Source organism: Mytilus edulis, chromosome 13 (genome assembly GCF_963676685.1).
Source record: "Mytilus edulis chromosome 13, xbMytEdul2.2, whole genome shotgun sequence".
NCBI lineage: Eukaryota > Metazoa > Mollusca > Bivalvia > Mytilida > Mytilidae > Mytilus > Mytilus edulis.
The window spans coordinates 3,454,404-3,482,120 of record NC_092356.1 but is presented as its reverse complement, the minus strand read 5'-3'; the positions used below and the strand labels follow the sequence as shown (position 1 = coordinate 3,482,120).

General features: G+C 32.5%; 2 protein-coding genes across 4 annotated transcripts in view; both read right to left on the bottom strand.

Moving 5' to 3' along the window:
- LOC139502322 (uncharacterized) overlaps positions 1-27,717 on the bottom strand; it is a 91,847-nt gene that overhangs the window by 51,643 nt on the left and 12,487 nt on the right. The window lies entirely within an intron of this gene.
- Positions 5-27,071, bottom strand: LOC139502318 (uncharacterized). Of its 3 annotated transcripts, none has more exons than XR_011658787.1 (6): positions 26,453-27,038; positions 16,962-17,117; positions 15,463-15,583; positions 9,488-9,694; positions 7,386-7,661; positions 5-6,918 (listed from the first exon to the last, which is right to left on the bottom strand). XR_011658787.1 is itself a non-coding variant. In XM_071291757.1 (6 exons), the coding sequence occupies exons 1-6, from the start codon at positions 26,935-26,937 to the stop codon at positions 7,470-7,472; spliced, it is 1,107 nt and encodes a 368-aa protein (XP_071147858.1). In that variant the 5' UTR covers positions 26,938-27,040; the 3' UTR covers positions 5-7,469. The 3 variants fall into 3 exon arrangements, 2 of the variants coding, with proteins under 2 accessions (XP_071147858.1, XP_071147856.1); XM_071291757.1 differs by having other exon boundaries at positions 5-7,661; positions 9,488-9,608; positions 9,663-9,694; positions 26,453-27,040; XM_071291755.1 differs by having other exon boundaries at positions 5-7,661; positions 26,453-27,071.

The following is a 27,717-nucleotide window of genomic DNA, read 5'->3' as shown; positions in this document are numbered from 1 at the left end:
AAAATTACAAGTATATACATTGTTTATTTCTTTAACATATACATGAATGGGAATATTATAATAAAGAATAAAAATTATAATTATAATGTTTACATATCAACACGAAAAACTGATTACATTTTCTGCAAAAAAAAAAAGTAATAATTCAATCGGTTTATAAATATATATATCTGCTATTAAAATATTTCCAAAATAAAAAGTAATTTCACCCGTTGCCTGCATTAATAATAAATAAGTGCTTATTCAAAAATTACAAATTTATCTTAATCCATAAATTCATTGTGTATATAAATAAGTTCATTCAACTTCAATAAATATAGTTTATATGTATAAGCTTATTCAAAGAAAAATAATGATATAATAATAAACTGGCATCAATTAAATGTAAAATGTTTTTGTACAATGTATAAACAGAATAGATTTGCATAAGTTATCATGTTGACTGAAGTGTATAAGTCCATGAAATGGAAATGCATCTACATAATAAACACATAAATGAAAATTACAATTTTTCATCACAGCTACACCAAAAAAGTTCTTGCCAGCTTATGCTATCTCAAATATTCCGACAACAAAAATCTACCTAAATTCAGGAAAATATCTCATGTCATTCAAATGTTATTAAAATTATTGAACTTAATATATACTTATCTAAGTCCAGTATGTTACATTTTAAAATTGATTATGATTCTATAATGTGTTTTCAAAAATAAATATATCATTCAGTGGTTGTTAATTGCAGGCTTATTTACTTATGAGTTTGTTACTAAATTTTACCAAATCTTGACTTTGATAAAAAAAAAAATCAACACAGAGCATGTGGATCACTTTACAGATGATTTGTTGTATTAAATTTATTCTTTAAGAAACATTTTTTCTACTAGTATTTACCTATCAGTGAATGTTTGATTTTTGTTTCCCACTCCATTTGCACTGCAAGGTTGATGAAGTTGAAACAAGAGGCCTGGTAGATATTGGAAAATATCAGTGAATTAGTGTTTAGAAGCCAATAATTCAAAAATAGTAAAGGGGAATACACCTTTGTCTACATTGTCAGTATAAAAAGTATATATCATACCAAAAAGCAACATCACAAAAATACTGAACTCAAGAGGAAAATCTAATCAGAAAGTCCATAATCACATGGCAAAATCAAATGACAAAACGCACCAAAAACGAATGGACAAGAACTGTCATATTCCTGACTTGGTACAGGCATTTTCAAATATAGAAAATGGTTTGTCGTCAATAAACAACATAAAAAAATGCAAAAATCGGTGTTCCTTAAAATTACATTATAGGGGCAGCAACCAAACAATGTGTTGTTACGTTTGTAGATAATCTTGACCTGAAAAACAATTTTATCCTATGTCAGAAATGCTCTAAACTCTATTTCTTTGTTAGGTTGTGTAAGAGGGTGAGAGCGAGTTGCTTATTTGATTTTTTTTCACATAAACACATTAATTGTGCGTTTAAATTGAGAATAAGGACATCAGGATGAAAGAAAACAGGTTTTAAAAGTCTGCTAAATACATTTATGTTGTCAAAACGCTCCAGATTACACATATACATATGACTTCTTATGAGAAACACAATTTCTATAACTTGACAATCAAACTCAAATAATAAAACCACATGAAAAGTTATAATAAATTAAATAAAGATTTGTCATGTGTTCAATCAAACAAAAGACTTAATATAACAATGTATAAGATGAACTGCAAAGGAAGCATAAAAATGTGTGATCCAATAGTCTTAAATAAATATATCTCAAATGCAAGTAACTCAAAAATTCATTCGATAGGAATACCACATGTAAAAATATAAATACATCTTTGTATTAACACAGACTGAAGTATTGATTTATGCTAAAATAAGACCTCACCTAATATGGCTAACACACTTACATTGATTTTTAAAAGTTGCTGCCTATTAATTTAAACCTACAATCATTCTTCAGATTATATGAGAATTGGTTACAGCCAACTTCAGTCATCAATTTTCAAGAAAGAGGATTCAGGCCATGTGGACAAAACAACATGCATACGAAAAGTCGTGTATCGATATCGAATCTACATTGGTCTTCTAGATACTAGATTAGTCCATGTTGATTTTATTAAGTTTAAGATACAATTTCTTGGTAGTGTAGATTTATTTCATTGTCCTGCTCACAAGCAAACTTAAAACTCACAGTAAAACCCAGTAAGATAATATAATTGAAAAAATTAAAACATTTTTTACTTCCATTAGTAAAATTCAATACATTTGTTTCGAGTTTACACTATTCAAGATGGTTTGCACTTGTTGATAGACCTAAAAGCAAAAAGTGCATACATAATTAACTTAAATTTCTGTATTTGTAAAAAACATGACAGAAGACACCATGTTCTTCATTTAGAAAAAGTTTAAGGAATGAATTAAACATTCTTCTTTTAAAAAATTGCACATTTCTTTAAAAATCTAGGCAGATAGTTTTCTGCTACAATCCAACATGGCAGACACCATTTGATATAGCTTAAGCAAATAAACAAAATAGAGTGGACATAATGTGTTTGTGGTAGGTTTTAAATTTTGGATTTTTATATACTCAGATATGATTGGTAATAATATTAATTTTGTAATCAGGAATGCATTTGACACAAGTTCTTCATTGACAAGATCATGAAGATATAATCCTTATTTCACAAAATGGGTGCATTCTTTCAATAATTGGAACAAATAATTTTAAACAATGACTAACTTGTGAAATTTAACCAATACATTTAAAAAAAGACTGCATTTGACATCTTTTCACATATATTATTAAAATAGTAGTCACAGTACTAATTGATATTTTAGTCTGCAAACATGATTCATTCATTAGTTGTTGCTGCAATTAATTGGAAACTAGCTTGCAGTAACTGTGAGTACTCATAGATCAGTACTTTATGTCTCTAGTGTTTTAGTTTAATTTTGTGATGATGTTAAACCACTGTCCTGGCTTAGAGGAGGGTTGAACCCTGTTCAAATTCAGGAGACTTTAATTCCGAGGTTATGTTTTTTTTACTGTCTCAAGGTAACAAGACTGTAATTCAGTGGTTGCACTTGTCTAATACATATGTTTCTGGTTATTGTTTGGTTTTACTTTTTATCAGATTAGGGTCTTTCATAGCTTGCTTTCAACTATGGATTTCTATTTACTTAAACTAAAGTTATAGTGCGAATACCAAGAAAATGCTTATTTGGGCCTTTTTTGGCCCCTAATTCTTAAAATCTTGGGACCAAAACTCCCAAAATCAATCCCAACCTTCCTTTTGTGGTCATAAACCTTGTGTTTAAATTTCATTGATTTCTATTTACTTATACTAAAGTTATTGTGCGAAAACGAAGATTAATGCTTATTTGGGCCCTTTTTTGGCCCCTTATTCCTAAAATCTTGGGACCAAAACTCCCAAAATCACTCCCAACCTTCCTTTTGTGGTCATAAACCTTGTGTTAAAATTTCATAGATTTCTATTCACTGTTACTAAAGTTAGAGTGCGAAAACTAAAAGTATTCAGACGATGACGAAGATGACAATTTCAATGTTGACATTATTTTCCTTTTAATTAGTGAAAACGCCTAGTTCATTATCTTCGCTAGCCAAAGGTTACCATCAACACCCGTTCTCTTCACCCTTGGTGGATTGAGTCAAGATTTGTGATAACAATGTTGCGCCATCTATTGGAAGATTAAAGTCACACCCATTCCAAATACATTATTCTTGACCAATGGTAGAACTTGAACTCTTCAATTTGGAGGTAAAAACATGTAGATTCTACACACTTGGTAAAGCCGGAAACGAAAAATATATGTCAACATTCATGCATTTGTGCATGAGACATACACACAGGAACTTCTAATAGTTGATTAAAAACCTTCAAGTTGTCAATTAATATTTTCATATGTTTAGGGATGTAAAGACTTGTTGCACAATAAACATGTGGCAACTGTTTACAAACACGTCTTACATTTACACGTGTTCATGTTATAGGCGCTTTTTGATTGGATGCAGCGAGTTTCGACTGCAACCAATAACAAGAGGCTGTCACAACGACAGCAAACCAGATTTATTAGCATTTATTTGTGTCCTGGCAATATCACAAGAACCATTACTGATGATTGGTGAAAGTGAAAATCGTCAATATCAAATTTGACCTCTATTTTGTCATCAGTATCAGCATATTAAAATTTGAAAAGCTTAGATTGAATGGTTTGTGAGTAAATGCAACAACGTGAATGGAAACACCATTTTACGATCTTTCAAGAGCCATAACTCTTGAACGGTAAAAGTCAAAATCGTCATTATTGAACTTGAACTCTATTTTGTCATCAGTAACAACATATTAAAATTACATGTTTAGCAAGTACAATTTTTGCAATTGAAAACTCTCTTTAAAAATTTAGTAAATATATAGAATATTTCACCCGTAATATACTGATTAAAATAAAAAAACACTATTTATTAAATAAATTATTTGAATGTGTAGTTACTCAAAAATATAGCATTTTATAGGCGAGTCTGAAGTTTTGTTGTGGCTCAGGTAAAAATAAAATCTGGTCAAGAAAGTTCAATGCATTATATTGTTACTATTTATATATATGTTCCTGCACAATTCATCATCTTAAACAGAAACAAAGTAAGAATTGATTTTATTGTCCATAATAATAGAAAGCAAACTTATATTCAAAGTAAAACACAATCAAGTAGATTATTTTTTGTTTAAATATCACATATTTCTTTTACAAGTTATCTATTAATGTGTATAAATAACTGCCATCATTTTTGCATATGCACAAATAAGAATAACAATATAGATATAAGAACAAAGTCGAATACATTCAGTTAAAATTTAACACCTGTCTTTTAATGCTTTTGTCAATAAACAGAACTCTTAAAGAGCCTGTGTTGCTCACCTGCATCTTTCAGAATGGCCACTTTTAAGTAAAAATCATCATAAAAGGAGAATAACTTTATTAGTTAACTTGCAATTTAAGTCATTTTAACACATTTGTAGATTCTATTCAGCTGAATATTTTTTTGTTTTTAAAGTTTCTATATATCTATTATAGTTTTCAAGATAAAAGGCAAAAAAGAAAAAAAATAGTAATAATTATCATTAAATGGTAAATAACTCAAAAAATTTAATCAAATCAACTAAAGATTTCAGCCATTATGGCTTATCTGTAGATGTTGTCCTGGTGATCATTTTTCTATTACAATTTTTTATCTATCTATATAGTTTTCAAGGAAATAGACAAAACTGCAAAATATTGACTTATTTGTTGATCTTGTCTTGCCAATAATTTTTGCATTTTAAAGTTTTATTTATCATAGTTTTCAAGAAATTGGTAATCCTGGAAAAAAAGGGAAACATCGTCATTAAAGGGCAACAACTTCAATAAGGGGTTGACTGGGGATTTCAATAATGTTGACTTATTTATTAATTTTCTTGTCTTGTTGATCATTTTTGCTATTTAAAGTTTCTGTCTATCTATCATAATTCGAAATAATAGGCAAACATAACTTTTTACTAAACTCAATTAAGGGCAATAACTCGTATAAGAAGTGATCTGACAGTTTTGATGTCAAATGATATTATGTAGATCTCATCATTCTGAAATATTTGTTCCTGCCCAATTTTCTTTATCTATAGCGCTTTCAAGTTAATAGACAAAAATTGCTCTTATATTTTTAGCCATGTGAACCATGTTTGTCGGCAGGCAGGTTGAGATGACACACTTTTTAAAATAGATATCCCGTTGATAATTTTTGCCATGTTTGGTTAAATTTGGTTTAGTAGTTGCAGAGGAGATGATCTATGTATAATTTAACAGAAGACGACAGTTGACAATAAGTGATGTCAAAAGCTCACAGTGGACCTCGTGCCAGGTGAACTAAAAAGGCAAATAGTAATAAAATCTGTATGTATGGTTAAGAGAAAACAGGTTTACAAATAAATAAGATGTTTACTGTAAATATACTTTTATATGTCAGGGCTGGGCTGATAGATGTTACATGATGGTAATTTTTATACAAGAACGGTAAAAGTGACGCCCCAAAAATTGAAACATGATCTGTGTTTTGTGGTAATTGGCATTGTGCATATAAGAGGGGCGAAAGATACCAGAGGGACATTCAAACTCCTAGATCAAAAATAAACTGACAACGCCATGGCTACAAAAGATAAAGACAAACATACAAACAATAGTACACAAAACACAACATAAGATTCATAACATTTGGTTGAGGCAAACTAAAGTAAGAGAAGGGATACCAAAAAGTCAACAATTTTTCCATTTGTAGAAGGGCATAACTTTAGAACAGTAAAAGTGACGCCACCAAAATTCAAACTTGATCTGTGTTTTTGTGGTAATAAGCATTGTGTATAAATTTCATAACATTTGGTGGAGGCAAACTAAAGTTAGAGAAGGGAAACCAATTTTGGGACGGACGTACAGACGGACAAGGGTTAATCGCAATACCCCCTCCGCTATGGCGGGGGCATAAAAATTGATCTGCACTGATTTTTCAAACTTGTTCTAGACATTGCTGACCTTCAATATAAATTCTATAAATATCTTGCAAGAATAGTACACAGGAGAGCACTTACAAGACTGGATGGATGCAGGGTATTTCTATGTCCCTTGCAATGTGTCAAACAGGGGATGATAAGTAATGGATAATAGATGAATTTCACCATTCTTGCATTTTCTAGTACATTTCCTATGTCACAATAATGTTAATATATATACATATCTTTATATCTAGCTCTGAAAATAACTCTGATGCTGTATAAATAAACTTTTTGTTGCTTTGTTCTTGAATTACAAAATGTTGTGGCAACAATTTCACTAAGATTTTGTACTAAAAAATAAATGTATTTTAAGAGATTCCACCTCTAGGTGTAATACCATCATTGATTTTCCCCTATTAGTCTTTGTTAAATTTGCACTTTTCAAAAAATTGTGCAGAATTTATCTTTGTTTCAAATAAAGAAATACTTGGCATGAGTAAAGTTTTATCCTGTCCAGTTCTATAGAAAAAGTTTCACATAACATTTCATTGCATATAAGAAAATAAAAATCATTGGAAGTTAACCAATCAAATTTCTCCTCTTATTCTATCTGTGTACAAGGTTTAGTAACCATGTAACCTCAAGATTACAAAATTTTCTATAGAAATCACAAATAAAAATAATGGTGTTTTGAAATACCCAAGACATATGTTTATGACACAGAAATAGTTTTACTGCAATAAAATGTAGGATTAATTACCTACAACGGTCAAATTCAAGGGAATATTTTTTAAGACCTACTTTCGTATGCAACCAGATGTGACGTACCATGATTTGGTGGTATTACACCTCTATATTCATTACTATGAATCAACTTTGGTATTCACTTTAGCTTTGATAGGGTGAGCAGATTCTAGTAACACAAAAGGCAGATTATACTTTTGGTATTCCTAATCTTTGTCGGTTTCCTAAACGTAGAAAAGCTTTTATCAGCTGGCTCCTCTCCCTTGCCTTTAATATATCATAAGGTCCAATAAAATGCAGAGTAGCTTTGTCTTCTGGACCTAATTTATCTTTGATATATGTACAATACCTGGGTGATGTAGACAGGCATGTTATCAGTATCTGAAAAGAAAAATCAGTTATACTTAATTAGTATACCACTAGAAAGTTACTTGTTACCTGCCCAAGAGATGGTATAAAAGACACTTTAAACTGATATTTGTGAATATAGCACACTGGAAAAAAAGTAGAAGTACCCAGTGATCTTGCTCCACAAAATGATAAACCCTTCCCCTTGCAAAGTCCATGATTTGCTAAGGGGAAACCCTAAAAATAATTTTAATAAAAAAATTAAAGAACCTCACATACCCCACACCCCCACATTGTCACTTGACAAACAAAATCTCACCAGATTCCTAAGTTCAAAGACTCATAACTCTACAAAAGTCAACTGATAAAAATTTTCTTGTGGATATGCACAATTAACATATTATGTCCTCATAAACTACAAAGTTTCAACTGTTGCAGTAGTATAATTGGGCCAAAATTCTAAGTTCTAAGGGGCATAACTCCTAGAAAAAAAATTGAATCGTAATTTCCTGCAATAAGTTCATCTACATAGTATGTCCTTATTATCTACAAAGTGTCATGAAATTTTGTTGTGTGGTTTCAGAGAAGTTGCAATGACAAACTGTTGCAGTAGTATATTTTGGCCAAAATTCTAGGTAAAAGGGGCATAACTTCTAGAAAAAAATTGAATCGTAATTTCTTGTCGATATGCACATCTACATAGTATGTCCTTATTATCTACAAAGTTTCATGAAATTCTGTTGTGTGGTTTCAGAGGAGTTGCGATGACAAACTGTTGCAGTAGTATATTTTGGCCAAAATTCTAAGTTAAAGGGGCATTACTCCTACAATAAAAATTGAATCGTAATTTCCTGCCGATATGCACATCTACATAGTAAGTCCTTATTATCTACAAAGTTTCATGAAATTCTGTTGTGTGGTTTCAGAGAAGTTTGGATGACAAACTGTTGCAGTAGTATATTTTGGCCAAAGTTCTAAGTTACAGGGGCATAACTCCTACAAAAAAAAAATCGTAATTTCCTGTCGATATGCACATCTACATAGTAAGTCCTTATTATCTACAAAGTTTCATGAAATTCTGATGTGTGGTTTCAGAGAAGTTGGGATGACAAACTGTTGCAGTAGTATATTTTGGCCAAAATTTTAAGTTAAAGGGGCATAACTTCTACAAAAAAAAAAATCGTAATTTCCTGTCGATATGCACATCTACATAGTAAGTCCTTATTATCTACAAAGTTTCATGAAATTCTGTTGTGTGGTTTCAGAGAAGTTGGGATGACAAACTGTTGCAGTAGTATATTTTGGCCAAAATTCTAAGTAAAAGGGGCATAACTCCTACAAAAAAAAATTCGTAATTTCCTGTCGATATGCACATGTACATAGTAAGTCCTTATTATCTACAAAGTTTCATGAAATTCTGTTGTGTGGTTTCAGAGAAGTTGGGATGACAAACTGTTGCAGTAGTATATTTTGGCCAAAATTCTAAGTTAAAGGGGCATAACTCCTACAAAAAAAAATCGTAATTTCCTGTCGATATGCACATCTACATAGTAAGTCCTTATTTGTTGTGTGGGGTATAATTAACTGCTGACACAGAGAAATGTCTTGCTGTCAGCAGAAAATTCTGAAAAAGACAATTTGAGGGACAGCAGCATTGACAATTAATACAAAGTCGCTAGACCATGACATCGGGACAGGGCATCCAAATAACTAAACTGATTTGTACTGATAGTAATGCAATTTTATAGAAAATATCATTTATCTATCAAAAGGGATCATTAATTTTACTGGACTGAAAGTGTTAATCATTTAAGAGTTGATCGAAACATTTTAATCAATTAGCTATATATTAACATTACCTTTGTCTCATGGAGCAAAAGGCCAAGACATTCTTTTTTGAAGCAAGAATTGCCTAGTCCAATGATCAGCTGTCCAACATGTTGGCTAAATCCTCTTATCTTTGATGGATCCATAGTTTGAAGTGTCTCCTTATCAATAGCCTCTGGTTTTTGTCTAGTAACATGAATCTTTTGATCAACTAATGAATCATTGGTTGAAACTTTAACCTAAGAACAAGGAAAACCATATAGGACCCACTAATTCATAATTAATAACTACTGTACATTCAGAAATTATTGCAAGGTTTCTTTATACAAATAATTTGACTGGTTTAATATCGCAATAATAACTAGAGGCTCTTAAGAGCCGGTGTTGCTCACCTTGGTCAATGTGTTGCAGTGCATATTAAACAAAGGACACTCTACATTATTTAAGACAAGAATAGAATTCATGACAAAACTCTCTGTTTTTGTGTCAGTGACTTGTTTGTAGAACTTACTTTACTGAACATTCTTGCTTACAGTTATCTCTATCTATAATGAGCTTGGCCCAGTAGTTTCAGAGCAGAAAATTTTTGTAGAAGATTAACTCCTGAAGTGGTCAATTGACAATTTTGATCATGGTGACTTATTTGTAGAGCTTACTTTGCTGTTTACAGTTTATCTCTTTCTATTATAATATTCAAGGTTATAACCAATAAACTGCTTCGCTGAGCGCAGCTGGATACGCCCCCAGAGGTCCAACCCTGAACAGTTGGGGCAAAAATGGACACAATATTCAAGCTTGATACAGGTCTGAATTTGGATTGTAATTAAATATTTGACATATTATAGGTTTCTGAATAAATGTAGCCAAAGAACTTGGAATTGGTTATATGAATAAAACCCCAAAACTTGGAAACGGTAATTCTGAAATTTATAAAAAATGAAAGGGAGCTCACGTCAATAGATATAAACAATTCACCAAAGTTTCATGCATATTGGTTAAAGCTTTTTTGAGTTAATGTCCGACATGTTGACGAAGGACGGACGGACAGACGGTCAACGGTATACCATAATACGACCCGTAAACGGGCATAAAAAAACTGCAAAATTTCCTTAAAATTAACAATTCAGGGGCAGCAACCCAACAACAGGTTGTCTGATGCATTTGAAAATTTCAGGGCAGAAAGATTTGTACCTGATAAACAATTTTACTCCTTCTCAGATTTGCTCTAAATGCTTTAGTTTCAGATATATAAGCCAAAATCTGCATTTGACCACAAGGTTCTATTTCTAGCCATGGCAGCCATCTTGGTCAATGGGTGTGGTCATCGGATACATTTTTTAAAGAAGATACCCTAAGCATAATTTAGGCCAAGTTTGGTTTAATTTGGCACAGTAATTTCAGAGGAGATTTTTGTAAAAGACTACAATAAAATGCTCCGCTGGGTGCAGCTTGATACGACCGCAGAGGTCGAACCCTGAACAGTTGGGGCAAGTATGGACACAACATTCAAGCTTGATACAGCACTGAATTTGGATTGTGATTAAATATTTGACATAGCATAGGTTTCTGACACAGAATGAATGTGCTCTAAGAACTAAAAAAATTTTTAATTTACCTATTCAAACCATATCATTATCATTTGCTTTTATATATAAATCATAAATAACCAATTTAAAATGGAAAATTTTAAAGAAGAAAAAAGGGAAAAAAAATCCCCCCCCCCTAATTTTGTGAACCCCCTTATGATTCATCACCCCCAAACTCAATACCAGCCTTCCCTTTGTGGTATGGTACCTTGCAGTACAATTTCATAGAGATCTATACACCTGAACACAAGTTATTGTCTGGAAACTAGAACCAGATGCTCCACAGGGCGTAGCTTTATACGACCGCAGAGGTTGAACCCTGAACGGTTGGGGCAAGTATGGACACAACATTCAAGCTGGATTCAGCTCTAAATTTGGATTGTGATTAAATAGTTGACACAGCATAGGTTTCTGACACAGAATGAATGTGTTCTAATGAACTTAAAATTTTTGTTTTCTCTTACAGCAATTCACTATGCTGTTGAATATTAATCCTCTCAAAAAATGTTTGAAGAAATTTTCTTTTTATTTATGAAATTTCAAATGAGAAAATGGAACCTAATTTTTTTAATCACATCCCCCTTTCCCTTATTCCAAAACTAATCTCAATTAAAATTTCTAATGGAGTTTGCAACAATAACTACTCATTTAAATACATCATAAAATATTAAGATGTAAACAAAACTGCTTGTTATCACTGAATGGTAAAGATTATTTTAATTTATTAGTTGGTAGTAAAAAGTGAATATACATTGTATATTGTATATAACAAAGATTTAAGTTGATTCTGGACAAAGAAAGATAACTCCAATTAAAAAAAATTCTTGCTATTGCACAACATTGTGCAATTAGATATTTCTTGCTTACTATTCTGGACAAAGAAAGATAACTCTAATTAAAAAAAAAATTGCTATTTCCCAATATTGTGTAATTAGATATTTCTTGCCATTGCGCAATACTGTGCAATTGAAAAGACTTGCTATTGCACAATACTTAATATAAAAATTTTAGATCCTGATTTGGACCAATGTAGACCAATTTGAAAACAAGACCAAAAATGAAGAATCTACATACACAGTTAGATTTGGCATATCAAAGAACCCCATTTATTCAATTTGTGATGAAATCAAACAAAGTTTAATTTTGGACCCCGATTTGGACCAACTTGAAAACTGGGCCAATAATCAAGAATCTAAGTACATTTTTAGATTCAGCATATCAAAGAACCCAACCGATTCATTTTTTGTCAAAATCAAACTAAGTTTAATTTTTGACCCTTTGGACCTTAATGTAGACCAATTTGAAAACGAGACCAAAAGTTAAGAATCTACATACACAGTTAGATTCAGCATATCAAAGAACCCCAATTATTCAATTTTGATAAAATCAAACAAAGTTTAATTTTGGACCCTTTGGGCCCCTTATTCCTAAACTGTTGGGACCAAAACTCCGAAAATCAATACCAACCTTCCTTTTATGGTCATAGACCTTGTGTTTAAATTTCATAGATTTCTATTTACTTATACTAACGTTATGGTGCAAAAACCAAGAAAAATACCTTTTTGGGTCCCTTTTTGGCCCCTAATTCCTAAACTGTTGGGACCTAAACTCCCAAAATCAATACCAACCTTCCTTTTGAGGAAAAAAACATTGTGTTTAAATTTCATAGATTTCTATTTACTTATACTAACGTTATGGTGCAAAAACCAAGAAAAATGCTTTTTTGGGTCCCTTTTTGGCCCCTTATTCCTAAACTGTTGGGACCTAAACTCCCACAATCTATACCAACCTTCCTTTTGTGGAAAAAAACATTGTGTTTAAATTTCATTGATTTCTATTTACTTAAACTAAAGTTATTGTGCGAAAACCAAGAACAATGCTTATTTGGGCCCTTTTTTGGACCCTAATTCCTAAAATGTTGAAACCAACACTCCCAAAATCAATCCCAAGATTTCTTTTGTCGTCATAAACCTTGTGTCAAAATTTCATAGATTTATATTAACTTAAACTATAGTTATAGTGCGAAAACCAAGAAAATGCTTATTTGGGCCTTTTTTGGCCCCTAATTCCTAAAATATTGGGACCAAAACTCCCAAAATCAATACCAACCTTTCTTTTGTGGTCATAAACCTTGTGTTAAAATTTCATAGATTTCTATTCACTTTTACTAAAGTTCGAGTGCAAAAACTAAAAGTATTCAGACGACGACGACGACGCAGACGACGACGCCAACGTGATAGCAATATACGACGAAAATTTTTTCAAATTTTGCGGTCGTATAAAAATGCCTGTTTTTTGGCCTCTTTTTGGCCCCATATTCCTAAACATTTAAAGTAATTACCCCCAAACTCAAACCCAGCTTTCCCTTTGTGATATGGAACCTTGTAGTACAATTTCATAAAGATCCATACACTTACACACAAGTTATTGTCATGACTCTAGAAAAATGCTTGTTTTTTGCCCCTTTTTTTGCCCCTAATTCCTACAATTTTGAGGCAATTACCCCAAAATCAATCCAAACATTCCCTTTGTGATATGGAACCTTGCAGTACAATTTCAGAGAGATACATACACTTGCACAAGTTATTGTCTGGAAACTAGAAAAATGCTTATTTTTGGCCCCTTTTTCCTAAACGTTTTGGGCAATTACCCCCAAAACTCAATTCCAGCTTTCCCTTTGTAATATGGACCCTTGTAGTACAATTTCAGAAAATTCCATACACTTACACACAAGTTATTGTCATGAAACTAGAAAAATGCTTGTTTTTTGCCCCTTTTTTAGCCCCTAATTCCTAAAATTTTAAGGCAATTACCCCCAAAATCAATCCAAACATTCCCTTTGTGATATGGAACCTTGTGGTACAATGTCAGAGAGATCCATACACTAACACACAAGTTATGTCAGGAAGTTACAAAAATGCTTATTTTTGGCCCCTAATTCCTTAACTGTTTGTACCATAATCCCCAAAATCAATCCCAACTTTCCTTTTGTGGTATCGAACCTTATGGTAAAATTTCATAGAGATCCATTCACTTAAACTAAAGTTAAGAGTGCGAAAACCAATCGGTCTTCATAGACTAAATGTAGTTTTCATGATTTTAAACACCATTTTATATGATAAAATAAAGAATTTATCAGATTTGAGAGGAGTATAGAGATAAAGGGTTACTTTGAAAATAATGTCAAAAATATTACTTGAATAAGTTATTTTTAACATTTTTGAAAAAAAATAGAAATTACACTTACCTATTAAAGGCACATAATTGAATTAGGTTACAAATTATAAATAACTTCAGGTCTTAATTAATTCACAAGTATCAATCTATTTATATCAGTCTACCTTCAAGATTTTAGAGGAAAATGATAATTTAATAGTCCCAAGAGACCAATCTTTGACCCAGAAGCGTTGGTATGTAAGATAAGTGTGTGGGAAAGTTAATTAGTGTTTCTGAAGAATTAGTTTTTATATATCAAGGGAAAAATAACCAGATAACTGTGAAAATTATTTAAAGCTAGTAAAATCTGTATTCTTAAACACCTATAAAAATAATATTTAGAAAAATAACTTGTATAAGTTATATTTAAATTAGCCTCGTTTTCAACATTACTTGTATAGGTAATTTTAATTGTTACTTGTTTAAGTAATGCCCCTGACTGATCTATTATAATATTCAAGATAATAACAAAAAACTGCAAAATTTCCTTAAAATTACAAATTCAGAGGCAGCAACCCAACAACGGATTGTCTGATGCATCTGAAAATTTCAGGGCAGATAGATCTTGGCCTGATGAACATATTCACCCCTGTCAGATTTGCTCTAAATGCTTTAGTTTCAGAGATATAAGCCAAAAACTGCATTTTACACCCATGTTCTATTTTTAGCCATGGTGGCCATCTTGGTTAATGGGCGGGGTCATCGAATAGTTTTTTTATAACTAGATACCCTAAGGATGATTTAGGCAAAGTTTGCTTTAATTTGGACCAGTAGTTTCAGAGGATATGATTTTTGTAAAAGTTAAGGGACGACGATGATGATGGACGCCAAGTGATGAGAAAAGCTCACTTGGCCCTTTGGGCCAGTTGAGCTAAAAATTGCATTCTGATATCTGATACATAGTTCTGTATGCAGATTTCTTAAGTCTAGTCTTGTAAGTGCTCTCCTGTGTACTATTTTTGCCAAATATTTAAAGAATTTATATCGAAGGTTTATATCAGATGGCTTAAAATTTCTCCACTGATTTTTTTCAAAAAACTAAAATCCATGAACATGTATTGTAGCTTTTGCTCATACCACATGTACCACGAAAATATAAGTACTTTCACAGTTTTTGAGTTATATGTTTTACAATTGGAAATGAAAATTAATTGTTGACACACAAGCCTGAATTTTTTTTACTTTATTTATATATGAAGAAGTACCTCTGCAACTGTCATTATCTGTATTACATCAGGCATTTCATTTGATGAAATTCTGAAAGTTAAGTCTGGAACTGCCACAACACGTACATCCTTGATCATGGTTTCCTCGACCAATCCTATACTACAAAAAGAACCATTTTCAAAATTAACCTTTCATCATTTTCATATACAGGGTACCAGGATTTGATGATTTAGGTCGAGTCAATCGATTGCGATCTTGTTTTAATCAGTTATTTAAGGTGGTTACAATATTTCATGGATTTTAAATATGTCAAGGGCTAAATATTTTTGTGAGGTTTTTTGTTGATGCTTTTCTTGTCACTGATTTTGATCTTCCTAAATGTTTATAGGACAAGGTACAATTTGGGCTAAAAGTGAAAACTGTATGACTGGCATGAGGACCTTGCAAGGTACACACATTCCAAATATAGTTATCCTATTACTTAGAATAAGAGAGAATTCAACAATACAAAAAATTTTAACTTTTTTTTCAAGTAGTCACTGAACCATAAAAATGAGGTCAAGGACATTGGACATGTGACTGACAGAAACTTCGTAACATGAGGCATCTATATACAAAGTATGAAGCATCTAGGTCTTCCACCTTCTAAAATATATAGCTTTTAAGAAGTGAGCTAACACCGCCGCCGCCGTAGCCGCCGCCGTAGCCGCCGCCGGAACACTATCCCTAAGTCGAGCTTTCTGCAACTAAAGTCGCAGGCTCGACAATAAAACCACTGCAAGCAAAACGCATTTTTATTGTGCCATTCTTTAATTCTTATCTGGTGTCTATTTGAAAGCAGAAGTCATTGATATCATCTTTCACTGTGGATAGACAGGATAATGTTCCATGTCTTGGGCATTCGTCTTTACCAAACATAATACCTTTATTTCCTGCAGATGTTGTTTGATCTGTTTTAGAATCCTGCAACCAAAACCAGACGTCTTTAATCATGTTTTCAAAAATTAAATTGCCATAAAAGTTATTGCCTTTATTGAGGACATATTATTGCTAAAAGTTTTGAGATGTTCTGGTGTTTTAAAGTGGACACGCTTTGCAAATAATAATAATTGAACACCTTTGGATCATTTAGGATTTTGAGGACACGTTTGGGCATTGTTGGGGAGATTGACACTTTTGGAAGTGTTACATATACATTGTATCATGTCTGTCTGAATTTCAAAATTATAAAGAAATAACATTTTCATTCCACTAATTAAGCTTGCTCATGTTGTTTCAATTCTTGTTGTAGCAAGATGTTGGTAAGGAATCTTACTGCTATTCTCAATTTAAAAAAAACAAGATCTTACTGGTTTTACATGTATGTACATGTATTGTAACACAATAGTCCAGCAATGTGAAAAAAAACCCTGAAAAGTCAGTCCTCATTCTGCAGTATGTTAAGGTTAAGCACAAAGTGGTTAAAGAAACAGTCTTGTCAATAGTCATGATAGTAATGGTCAAAATTTATTTTCACCATATTTTTTAAAGAATTTACCTTCCCTTTAGGTTACACATTCTGCAAAACTTCTCCAGCATTGTTGTGAACCTCATTTCTTCCACTGTTCTAGAAGTCAACAACAAATCATAAAGTATTTCTTTTAGGTCATTTTGAAAGTCATGTCTTCCAGCTTCAATATGATGTATCAAAACTCTGAAAAAAAAATCCTAATTATTTATATAAGAACTGGACACTGCTTAGAGGTGCATAGAATCTGCTGTCGATTTGGAAACTTGTTCTATAATCTATTATTAAGTCAGACTTGGTGTCTATTTGAGTCGTACCTGTACATATATATATATGCAAAATCAAATAAATGGGGAATATGTCTATGGGACACAGATGATGCCCCCGCTAGCATATCATATAAAGTTATAAAGGGCAGGGTTTTCCCCGAGTCAATTATTTTTTTCACCAACTTACATAAATATATTTTTCGTTTAAAATGTTCCTTCTTTCTAACTCCCCCCCCCCCCCCCCATTTACTTTTTAAAAGATACTATAAAAATAGCAATATAGACATCATAATTTTGACTTCTGGGACACAAGATTCATCTTCAAAAGTTTATCGGATATACATTTCCCTTCCAGTTGAAGGATAAAGACTAAAGGCAGAGACTTTTCTTACTTTTCAACAGGTTTTGGAACAACCCTCCAAATGTGGGATATCCCTTAAATAAGGGACTGTCCCTCAGACAAGGGATCATTTTGCTGTTGTAGAAAAGTAAAAAGAAAAATTTAGCTTTTTTTTAACTTAAAAGGGGAAAAATTCATTATATTTGGAACAACTTTTCTTAAAGAGGGGTCCACTTATTTTTAAAAATAAAGAAGATACATGTATAAGTCCAGGAATATTACAAAATTCTTGGACATGTTTTGACCATATAATACCAGATAGTTGTATAGTTCTTTGGGAAAAGTTTCTTCAAATGATATGAATATGTGCCCTTTTGTACTAAGAAGTGGTTTTTACAACAAAACATTTTTTTTTTATCACTTGAAATTGATCCCTGATTTAAGGGATAGTTATTACATTGAAGGGTTACTTATTTGAGGAGTTGTTCCCAACCTGTTGAATATATTTCTTCATAACAACAGTTTTCTTTTCTGGACCATCGTAAATGAAAAAGTTGAGACGTAAAAATATGCTTGAAACACGTGCGTCGCCAAAACGAAAAATAAATAAGATGGATGAAATCAAATCATTATGTATATTTCTTTCGCCAAATTCTTTCGCAAATGATGAATTTTAATGGCCACAATTTTTATTTTTTTGCAAAATGCGAAAATGGAGAACGCCAGCGGTAACCTTGAAAGGGACATAACTGAAGAACAGTAAAAGTGACGCTACTCAAATTTGTACTTGATCTGAGTTTTGTGGTTATATGTATTGTGTATAAGTTTTATAACATTTCGTTGAGGCAAACTGAAGGTAGAGAACAGAAACAAAAAATTCAGCAATTATTCCATTTGTAAAGGGGCATAACTCTAGAACAGTAAAAGTGACACCACCAAAATTCAAACTTGATCTGTCATGTCTGTATTTTGTGGTATTAAGCATTGTGTATAAGTTTCATAACATTTGGTTGAGGCTAACTTTAGTTAGGGAATGGAAAGGAAAACTAGTATTTTTTCCATTTGTAAAGGGGCATAACTCTAGAACAGTAAAAGTGACACTACCAAAACTCAAACTTGATCTGTGTTTTATGGTAATAAGCATTGTGAATAAGTTTCATAACATTTGGTTGAGGCAACCTGAACTAGATTTGATTTGATTTTTGGTGTTTTAACGCCACTTTTAAGCACCGCTTTTGGGCCAATTTTTATTGGTGGAGGGAGACGGAGTGCCAGGAGAAAACCACCGACCTGTGATAGGAAAACTGACAATCCTAGTCAATTTAGATTGGAGTCTAGTGCACCCGCACAAGCGGGATTCGAACTCACAACCTCAGTGTTGACTGGCTAGTGATTACAGTAGTAACTACTTAGACCACTCGGCCACTGAGGCCCCTCCTAAACTAGAGAACGGGAATGAAAAATTCAGCAATTTTTCCATTTGTAAAGGGGCATAACTCTAGAACGGTTTAAGTGACGCCACTGAAATTTAAACTTGATCTGTGTTTTGTGGTAATAAGCCTTTTGTAGAAGTTTTATAACATTTGGTTGAGGCAAACTAAAGTTAGAGGACGGAAACCAACTTTGGGAAGTAAGCCAAAATATTTATCAAATGGAATTTATTTTAATATGTTGCATTAGAATGGAGATATCTGTATTGTATTTCGTTGCTAGCTCAGTATATAGGTAAACTCAATTTGTGACAGTCAAATCTACGTTTCACGAAGGCCAAGCTTAAAATACAATACAGATATCTCCCAATTACAGATATTTGAATTTTAATGAGGGCCTGTAAATAATGAAAACTTATAAATGTAAATAAAATGCTCCGCTGGGTGCAGCTTGATACGACCACAGAGGTCGAAACCTGAACAGTTGGGGCAAGTATGGACACAACATTCAAGCTTGATACAGCACTGAATTTGGATTGTGGTTAAATATTTGACACAGCATAGGTTTCTGACACAGAATGAATGTGGTCTAAGAACTTAAAGATATTTTTAATTTACCTATTCAAACCATATCATTATTATTTGCTTTTATATATAAATCAGAAATAACCAATTTAAAATGGAAAATTTTAAAGAAAAAAAAGGAAAAAAAAGGAAAAAAAAATCCCTCCCCCAAATTTTTTGAACCTGTGGCCCTTATGATTCATTACCCCCAAACTCAATCCCAGCCTTCCCTTTATAGTATGGTACATTGCAGTACAATTTCAGAGAGATCCATATATACACTTGAACACAAGTTATTGTCTTGAAAGTAGAAAAATGCTTGTTTTTAGGCCCCTTTTTGGCCCCAAATTCCTAAATGTTCAGGGCAATTACCCCAACCTCAAACCAAGCTTTCCCTTTGTGATATGGAACCTTGTAGTATAATTTCAGAAAGATCAATACACTTACACACAAGTTATTGTCTTGAAAGTAGAAAAATGCTTGTTTTTAGGCCCCTTTTTGGCCCCAAATTCCTAAACGTTTTGGGCAATTACCCCCAAACTCAATTCCAGCTTTCCCTTTGTAATATGGACCCTTGTAGTACAATTTCAGAAAATTCCATACACTTACACACAAGTTATTGTCATGAAACTAGAAAAATGCTTGTTTTTTGCCCCTTTTTTGGCCCCTAATTCCTAAAATTTTAAGGCAATTACCCCCATAATCAATCCCAGCATTCCCTTTGTGATATGGAACCTTGTGGTACAATGTCAGAGAGATCCATACACTAACACACAAGTTATGTCTGGAAGGTTTTTTTTGTCCCCTTTTTGACCCCTTATTCCTTAACTGTTGGTACCATTATCCCTAAAATCAATCTTAACCTTTCTGTTGTGGTATTGAACCTTATGGTAAAATTTCATAGAGATCTATTCACTTAAATTAAAGTTAGAGTGCGAAAACCAATGTGTCTTCTGACGACAACGACAACGACGCCGACTTCATACCAATATACGACCACAAAAATTTTTTTGCAGTCGTATAAAAATGGAAAAAAAATGGTAACATTTGTCATTTCCATGTGTAAGGGCAATAACTCCCATAAGAAGTTGTCTGACAGTTTTACAGCTGTGAGGTTTAATTATGCATACAAATTTTCCAAAATGCTAAAATTATCACTGATACCTTTATCTTACATTCATTTAGAGTATTTTCCTGAAGAAATAACTGTGAAGAACTTCTTAAAAGCAATCGTGCTTTGAAAACGTACACAGATTTAACATATCCGTCTCTGGTCCATGTTTTACCATTGTCAAGTCAACATCCAGTATTAGAAAAATGTGATTTTTAAAATATAAAGCAAAGTTGTTGAGAACATAATGTCTGTCACCATGCTGGTGACGATTTGTCTCGGTGCTGAAGTGTCTAGAATGCTGCAAACTTGACACATTCAGTCAGGGGTACTACTTGTACAAGTTATTATTATCCACCCTTAGTTGATCCGGCCCTATAATAAAATAATAATGAATAATTAACTTCGGCGGATTTTGTGACATATCTGAATCAGTATAAATGGAATTTGTAAAAAGTATCGATGAATAGTGACAGCAGGTAAGTGAAGGATGCCTAATATTACCTTTAGCATGTTTAGAGAAACATTCAGATGAATTACTTTAAATCGATACAAAAATGAGTAATCAGTATGATTTGTACAATTTGTTAAGCAGCATCGATATTAGTAGAGTGGGGCGCTCATATTCGCCGTGGACACAATTTCGCCGTTTTATGATTTTGAGGTGTAAAAACTTCAAAGGATGGTTGAAATGGAAGAAATATGCTGTTAAATCATATTTTTATAACAAATATGATTATTTTAGAAAATGTGACTAAACTTCGGCACCTACGGCAAAGGACCGAAAAATGGACAACGATTTTCAGCCAATTTCCTGAATGACAAAAACGATTTCAAAGAAGCATTCCTAAATAATTGTTTGACTGATTGCCCTAAATTTCAGTTTTTTACATCTTTCAAATGTCTGCTATTCGTCTATAATGAAATTTATTTGATAAATAAAGTTAAAAGCTGCAGTTATTTGGTTTTAAATAGATATGTCAAAACGGCGAATATGTGTCTCCCATCGACAAAATGTTAGGAAATTTCAAACACCCTTTAATCCAACTCTGCAGATGATTTTACTCAAAACAAACACGCTTTCAAGCTAAGAATATTTTGCATTTGAAGTTATCTTCATATAGAAATATCAGTATACTTCAAAAACATAAAGACCTGAACATAAACTGAAGAAAACATGGAAAGATATGGCGAAAATGAGCACCCCACTCTATATGAATATGAAGTTATTTTCCATGATAACTCAGAATACAATTGGGAAAAGTTTATATTCAATTCCGACACATAGAAGAGATAAATAGATATTCACAATCCACTGGAACACATAATAATGTAATTACCATAATGATCATTAGTCTATAGATACATTTGTAATTGGTTTGTTTATTCAACAATTGTCTGATGATCGTGAACCAAAGTAAGGCTGGTCGTAATCACTTAATTCAATTAAAATCATAGCTATTAAAATTTACTAAGAGCTAATTTCCTAATTCTTGTAGAGTAAAACTTTGGTGGCTTGCTTGCTTTGTTTGTATAAACTTTTAACTCAAGCTTTGACATCTTCAAACAATATATATAGGCATAGTTAAACCTGTATATATTATATTTACATTTAATTGGACGTTATCCCAATAAAATTGTACAATATACAAACAAAGCAAGTAAGTAAGCTAACCTGAAAGTCTTGCTCTACATGCATTAGGAAATTAGCTCTAAATAAACAATTCACAGGGCTGTAACTAGGCCTTGGGAACAGACGAGGCAGGGGTTTAATGGGAGCCGCCGATTGAGGCCCCCTGGCCGAAAATTGTAACATTATGGTTCGAAATATATCTTGTTACCTCCGTTGTTTGTATCATATTTATTGTTTTTGTTTCATATTTACGGTAAAATATCGGGAAACAAAGTGTGTTCTAACGTCTGTCAAATATGAAGTCGATTTTGTCAAGTCATTGTGCATTTATTTTCACACAGGATCGTATTTAACATTATGCACATAGGAAAAATAACAGACCACCGGCGCAATCTCTTTGACAATTGTATTTTCCTCTTTTAAACAAGACGAAACAAGTCTACAGATTATGTTTGCTAACATCCCGTTGGAAACAAAAACAATGTTTAGACCTAGTATTTCGTACATCCGGCCGTAATGGCGTTATCACATGTTAGTCACATGTTTCACGTATGACTGGAAATGATTAGAACTTTAGGACAAAAACAATTTTAATATATAACTGGACTTCTGTTTCCTGTGAAATGTAACGCATAACGATAAAGTAATTTTCTTACTTAATTATTACGAAGATCAAAACAAGAATGTAAATCATCTTGGATTTATCTGTTTGAACATCTCGCAAGAGTTCATATTTGCATATTGTTTTTAAGAATGCTATTACAACAAAGCAGATTACATCATCTAAAAATTGCGTTACGAAATCCGACACAAAAATCACGCCACTGTTCTTACATCTGCTACATAAATACTTATAGTTCTGGGCATTTTCTTCTCACTATTCTTATTGGTCGCGAGAAACGACACAAAAATACGGTTGTAGAATCTTTGATATTCGTATATTTTATTTTTTTTTCTAGGGAAGAGTAGCATACACTTGTATGTTGATAAAAATAATGGCATCTTTAGATGTAGTTGCAACTTTTCTTACAGTAATTCACATTTTATCACTTTTCTATAGTTATAGGAAACGGAGCCCAATAGCAAATTATGGTCCATATACATGGTTTAAAAAATAATAGTAATGATACAAAAAAAAAATAATGAATAAAATAAAATAATGTAGATAAATTACATATATATATTATATTTATATAATCTTCCTTTATTTCTTATCATTTAAATTTAGAAAAAACGATTGAATAAATTCAATTAAAATATATATGTCTTTATTTTCTATTAATAATACTCCACTTACAGGTGATGTTTTGTTTGTTTTTGTATGTTTCTTAGGTATGAAAAACCAACACTGTCAGAACAAATGCTGAATATAATTATAATAAATAAAGTTGTACAGGATTCTTTAATAAAATCAGATTATAATATGTCTCTGATTAAATTTAACAAATCTCACACTTTTCATCATTTTTGTGACTGTCATTTAATGACAGGAAACACAAGAAATGTTTATTGTAGTCATCTACTAATGGCACACTTCAAAGGTAATCATAGCAATAAAAATCATGTTGTTGGGAGAAACCACACCAAGGTAATAAACAATTAAGGAGTTTTAGGGAGGAATTAGTCCAAGTTTCCTCCCAAGATTTGGAGAGAGTTGCTGGAATTTCTTGGTGTGACACCAAGTTTTTACAGTGTAGGGAGTATGACATTACATCCTCTCTGTGTGTACTGTAGTACACATTATTGTTTAGAGGCCAGCTGAAGCACACCTCTGGATTCAGGATTTTCTCGCTGTACTGAAGACCCATTGGTGGCCTTCGGCTGTTTTCTGCTCTTTGGTCGGGTTGTTGTCTCTTTGACACATTCCACATTTCCATTCTCAATTTTATTACACCCAATCAATAATGATAAAAATTAAATACTCTCTAGTCACCTTTACCATGGTTAATTGTGCGACCGTCTTTATTTCACAAGCCCAAAGTATTCCCACAATACTCCATGGAAATTCAAAGTATCAAGCAATCAAATTGTCATTCTGCCAAGGTCTTGTCCTGTCCTTTTAACATTTGAATGGAATAATCACATACATTTTGTAACTTGCTCTCTATATATAGCTAAAAGAAAGCCTACTTCATGTATTTGCCGTTAAACCAAACAAATCCTCCATCCATCCAAAATAAATGTTTTGTTTTCGAATAGCAGCCAGGTTTGTAGCAAAACATTTGAAAATGCCTCAAATCTTCATTTTATTTGAAAGAGAACTACATACAAATTGTGGGGTGTTTAGGTATTCATGTGTGATCTGTGAATGCTTCTTTAATAATATTAACTGAGCAAGGTGAAGAATTCAAACTATTTTAATTTTGATTTACTTTGCGAACTGATAATGTTGGAAATATCCATTATCAATAATTCATTTTAACGGGAAATAAATAATTACAGAACCAAATGCCGGTTTACTGGCGATGGTAATCAGATACAGAGATATTACGTTGAAATAAAAGTACAGAAGCTGCACGTCAACATAAATTACTATTCGAAGTATGCATTACTTAATTCTTGATGTTAAAATGCAAGGATGTGTTCTACCCTCTGCATGCATGCCTAACTTTCTCCATTTTCTTTTTTTCCCTTATTATTTTTTTTTGCCAGCAATTGCCTCGTCTGCCTCATTGTAGTTACGGCCCTGATTCAAGGTCTTTATAGTTGGATCTTTTATTAGAAGTTCTAATAACGTTTGTCAGGACCTCAGCAGGAATATCAACTCTTCCTGCTGCTTTTCGAAGATAAGCATGAAATACATGTACAGCTTTTAAGACTTCTTCTTATATCTATCTATAATAATATTCAAGATAATAACAAAAAACTGCAAAATTTTGTTAAAACTACCAATTTGGTGGCAGAAACCCAACAATGGGTTGCTCGATTTGTCTGATAATTTCAGGGCCGATAGATCTTGACAAATTGAACAATTTAACTCCATGTCAGATTTGCTCTAAAAGCTTTAGTTTTTAAGATATAAGCTAAAAACTGCATTTGACCCCTATGTTCTATTTGTAGCCATGGTGGCCATGTTTGACCATGGATCAAATCTTCGGAGTTTCAGAGAAGAAGATTTTTGAAATATTTTATGACAACAGACGACGAAGGACGCCAAGTGATGGCATAAGCTCACATGGGGCCCTTTGGGCTCCGGTGATCTAAAAAGGGAGACAATGCCATTTAATATAAGGCAAAATAATAAAAAAAATCTTAAAGATCCATTATCTTTAATAAATATGTACAATGATGTATGGAAAAGTTTGACACAAGCTTTCTGTTTTTTTGGTGGTTTTTTTTTCGATTTTAAAGACTGAAAATAAAATATATTGACTCTGAAATTAAAATTTTGGGTTATATATTAAAACCACTATATACTCATGATACTGCACAGACTTTAAACCCATTGACAAGGATGATGGTGTCTAAGTAACTGCAATTCAGAATACCGAACATGTTGAATGAGGGCATTTTTTTAAAGAAAATACTTTTAACCATGCTATTGACATTCTTATCTTTATCTATAATCATATTTTTTACTTTTCTTTATTTTCTGTTTTTTTTTATATTTTTGGTTTATTTTTCTATTTCAACAATTTCTTTATCATATTGGCTTGAATTTTTTTATTTTGTTCATCTAAAGTTCCTTTCTTAGTGGTCCATTTATAAACATGATAAAACATCATTTCCTTAAGTTCTAGTTCGTTAATATATGATCATGATGATAAACCTGTCATCCATACATGTTTACTACGCATGGACGGACTTACCGGACAACCACACTTCTGTGAAAACAGAGGTGACCCATTTGTCTGATTGATTTTCAAATCTTTTCAGATATATGATTGCGGAAATAAGATAGTAAAAAATGTACGTAACATTGAGTTTTCAGTGAATAGATTCAAATCAAATTTGATGCAATTTTTATATAATAAAGAAGAAATATACACGATCAAAGCCTTAGATGGGCGGAGTTACAAGACTGCATCGTATCTTAATTTTTATTCCCTATAAATATTTTTTTATATTGGGGCGGATCGACTAAGGGCCCGATTGACATGAAAGCTACAAGAACTTGAGAAGTACCTGACTGACATTGCAGTAGTGAATGAAAAGATGGTAATTTTAATTTTACCTGGAACTACTACCCACAGTTTTCATCAACTCTTCATCATCATGGTGTTCATCTGAATCAGCATCAACTTTGGGAAGAAAGTTTTTAACAAGATATTCTCTAACTTTAACATAATTTTCCTGTTCAAGTTCTTTGACACTTGTGTCAAATGTCAAGTTAGCATTCAAATAATCCATCATCTTGATTAAATCTGCATCGAGGGGTGGCAAACCTGCATTTATATTTGAAAACATGTCGAAAAATTCATCAATGCTCTTCGTGGATGGGTCGATCCAGTTCCAATTAATCTGAAGATTTTCTAGTTCGCTCATCGTCCAATCACTTGTTTCACGCGGAATGTAACTACTCAGTGCAGTTAATTTCTTCTTCTTATCGCTTGATGCGGAATAATAATCGCCATCTAATCTATTTGTCCACAGTGGATCATCTTCTGAATTTGAGCTGTGCCGTTGGCGTTTGCGTTTAGGTTTCGAGGATGACGCCATGTTGTGCCGAGGATAATTGTTCTCAACTCATCAGTATACGGCAGCCGGTACGGTCACAGAACCGTTCGAATGCAGCACCGGAATACGTCCCCAGAACCATTTAAAAGTCATGCGCAGCACTTGTTAGCTAAATACCGACAAACAATTGTGACCTGAATGACCACAAATAAACACAACATAATATAATATATTATATATATATATTGTAATCACAGTAGTCTTAGATTATAATTATCAGTTTCGTTTGTTTGTCTCAGTGATTAAGGAGGTTATATGAGACATATAACCTCCTTGGTCTGATTAAATGATAACGAGGTGTTTGTCGCTCCTTTTTTTAAATAAATTGTGACCTATATTATAGTTGTTATAGTCATATCCCATAATTATTGTAGCTGAATATTTCTCTTATGTAAAAAGTACCCAGTAATCAATAAAAAAATTATTTGATCTATATGTATTCATCCATACGGAGACGCCCTTTAATTTCAACGATGAGTATTAATGGTATTAATATCAAAAGTCTATTATAGTTTAATACTTGTATACGTTATATTATTAGATCTTTAATTATAGGTATCTCCAAGAGCGTTGCTGGAAAAGCTGGTTTGCGGGACGGTGACTTGATTTGCTACATTAACAAAGCTTACGTCGCTGACGTCACACATCAACACATGTTGATTTTCATTTGTAAATGAGTGGTTTGGCAAAGTTGCATGTCCACCGATGTCCAGACAAACCAAATTCTATTTGGAAGTCTCATACCTTGATAAACTCGTAATA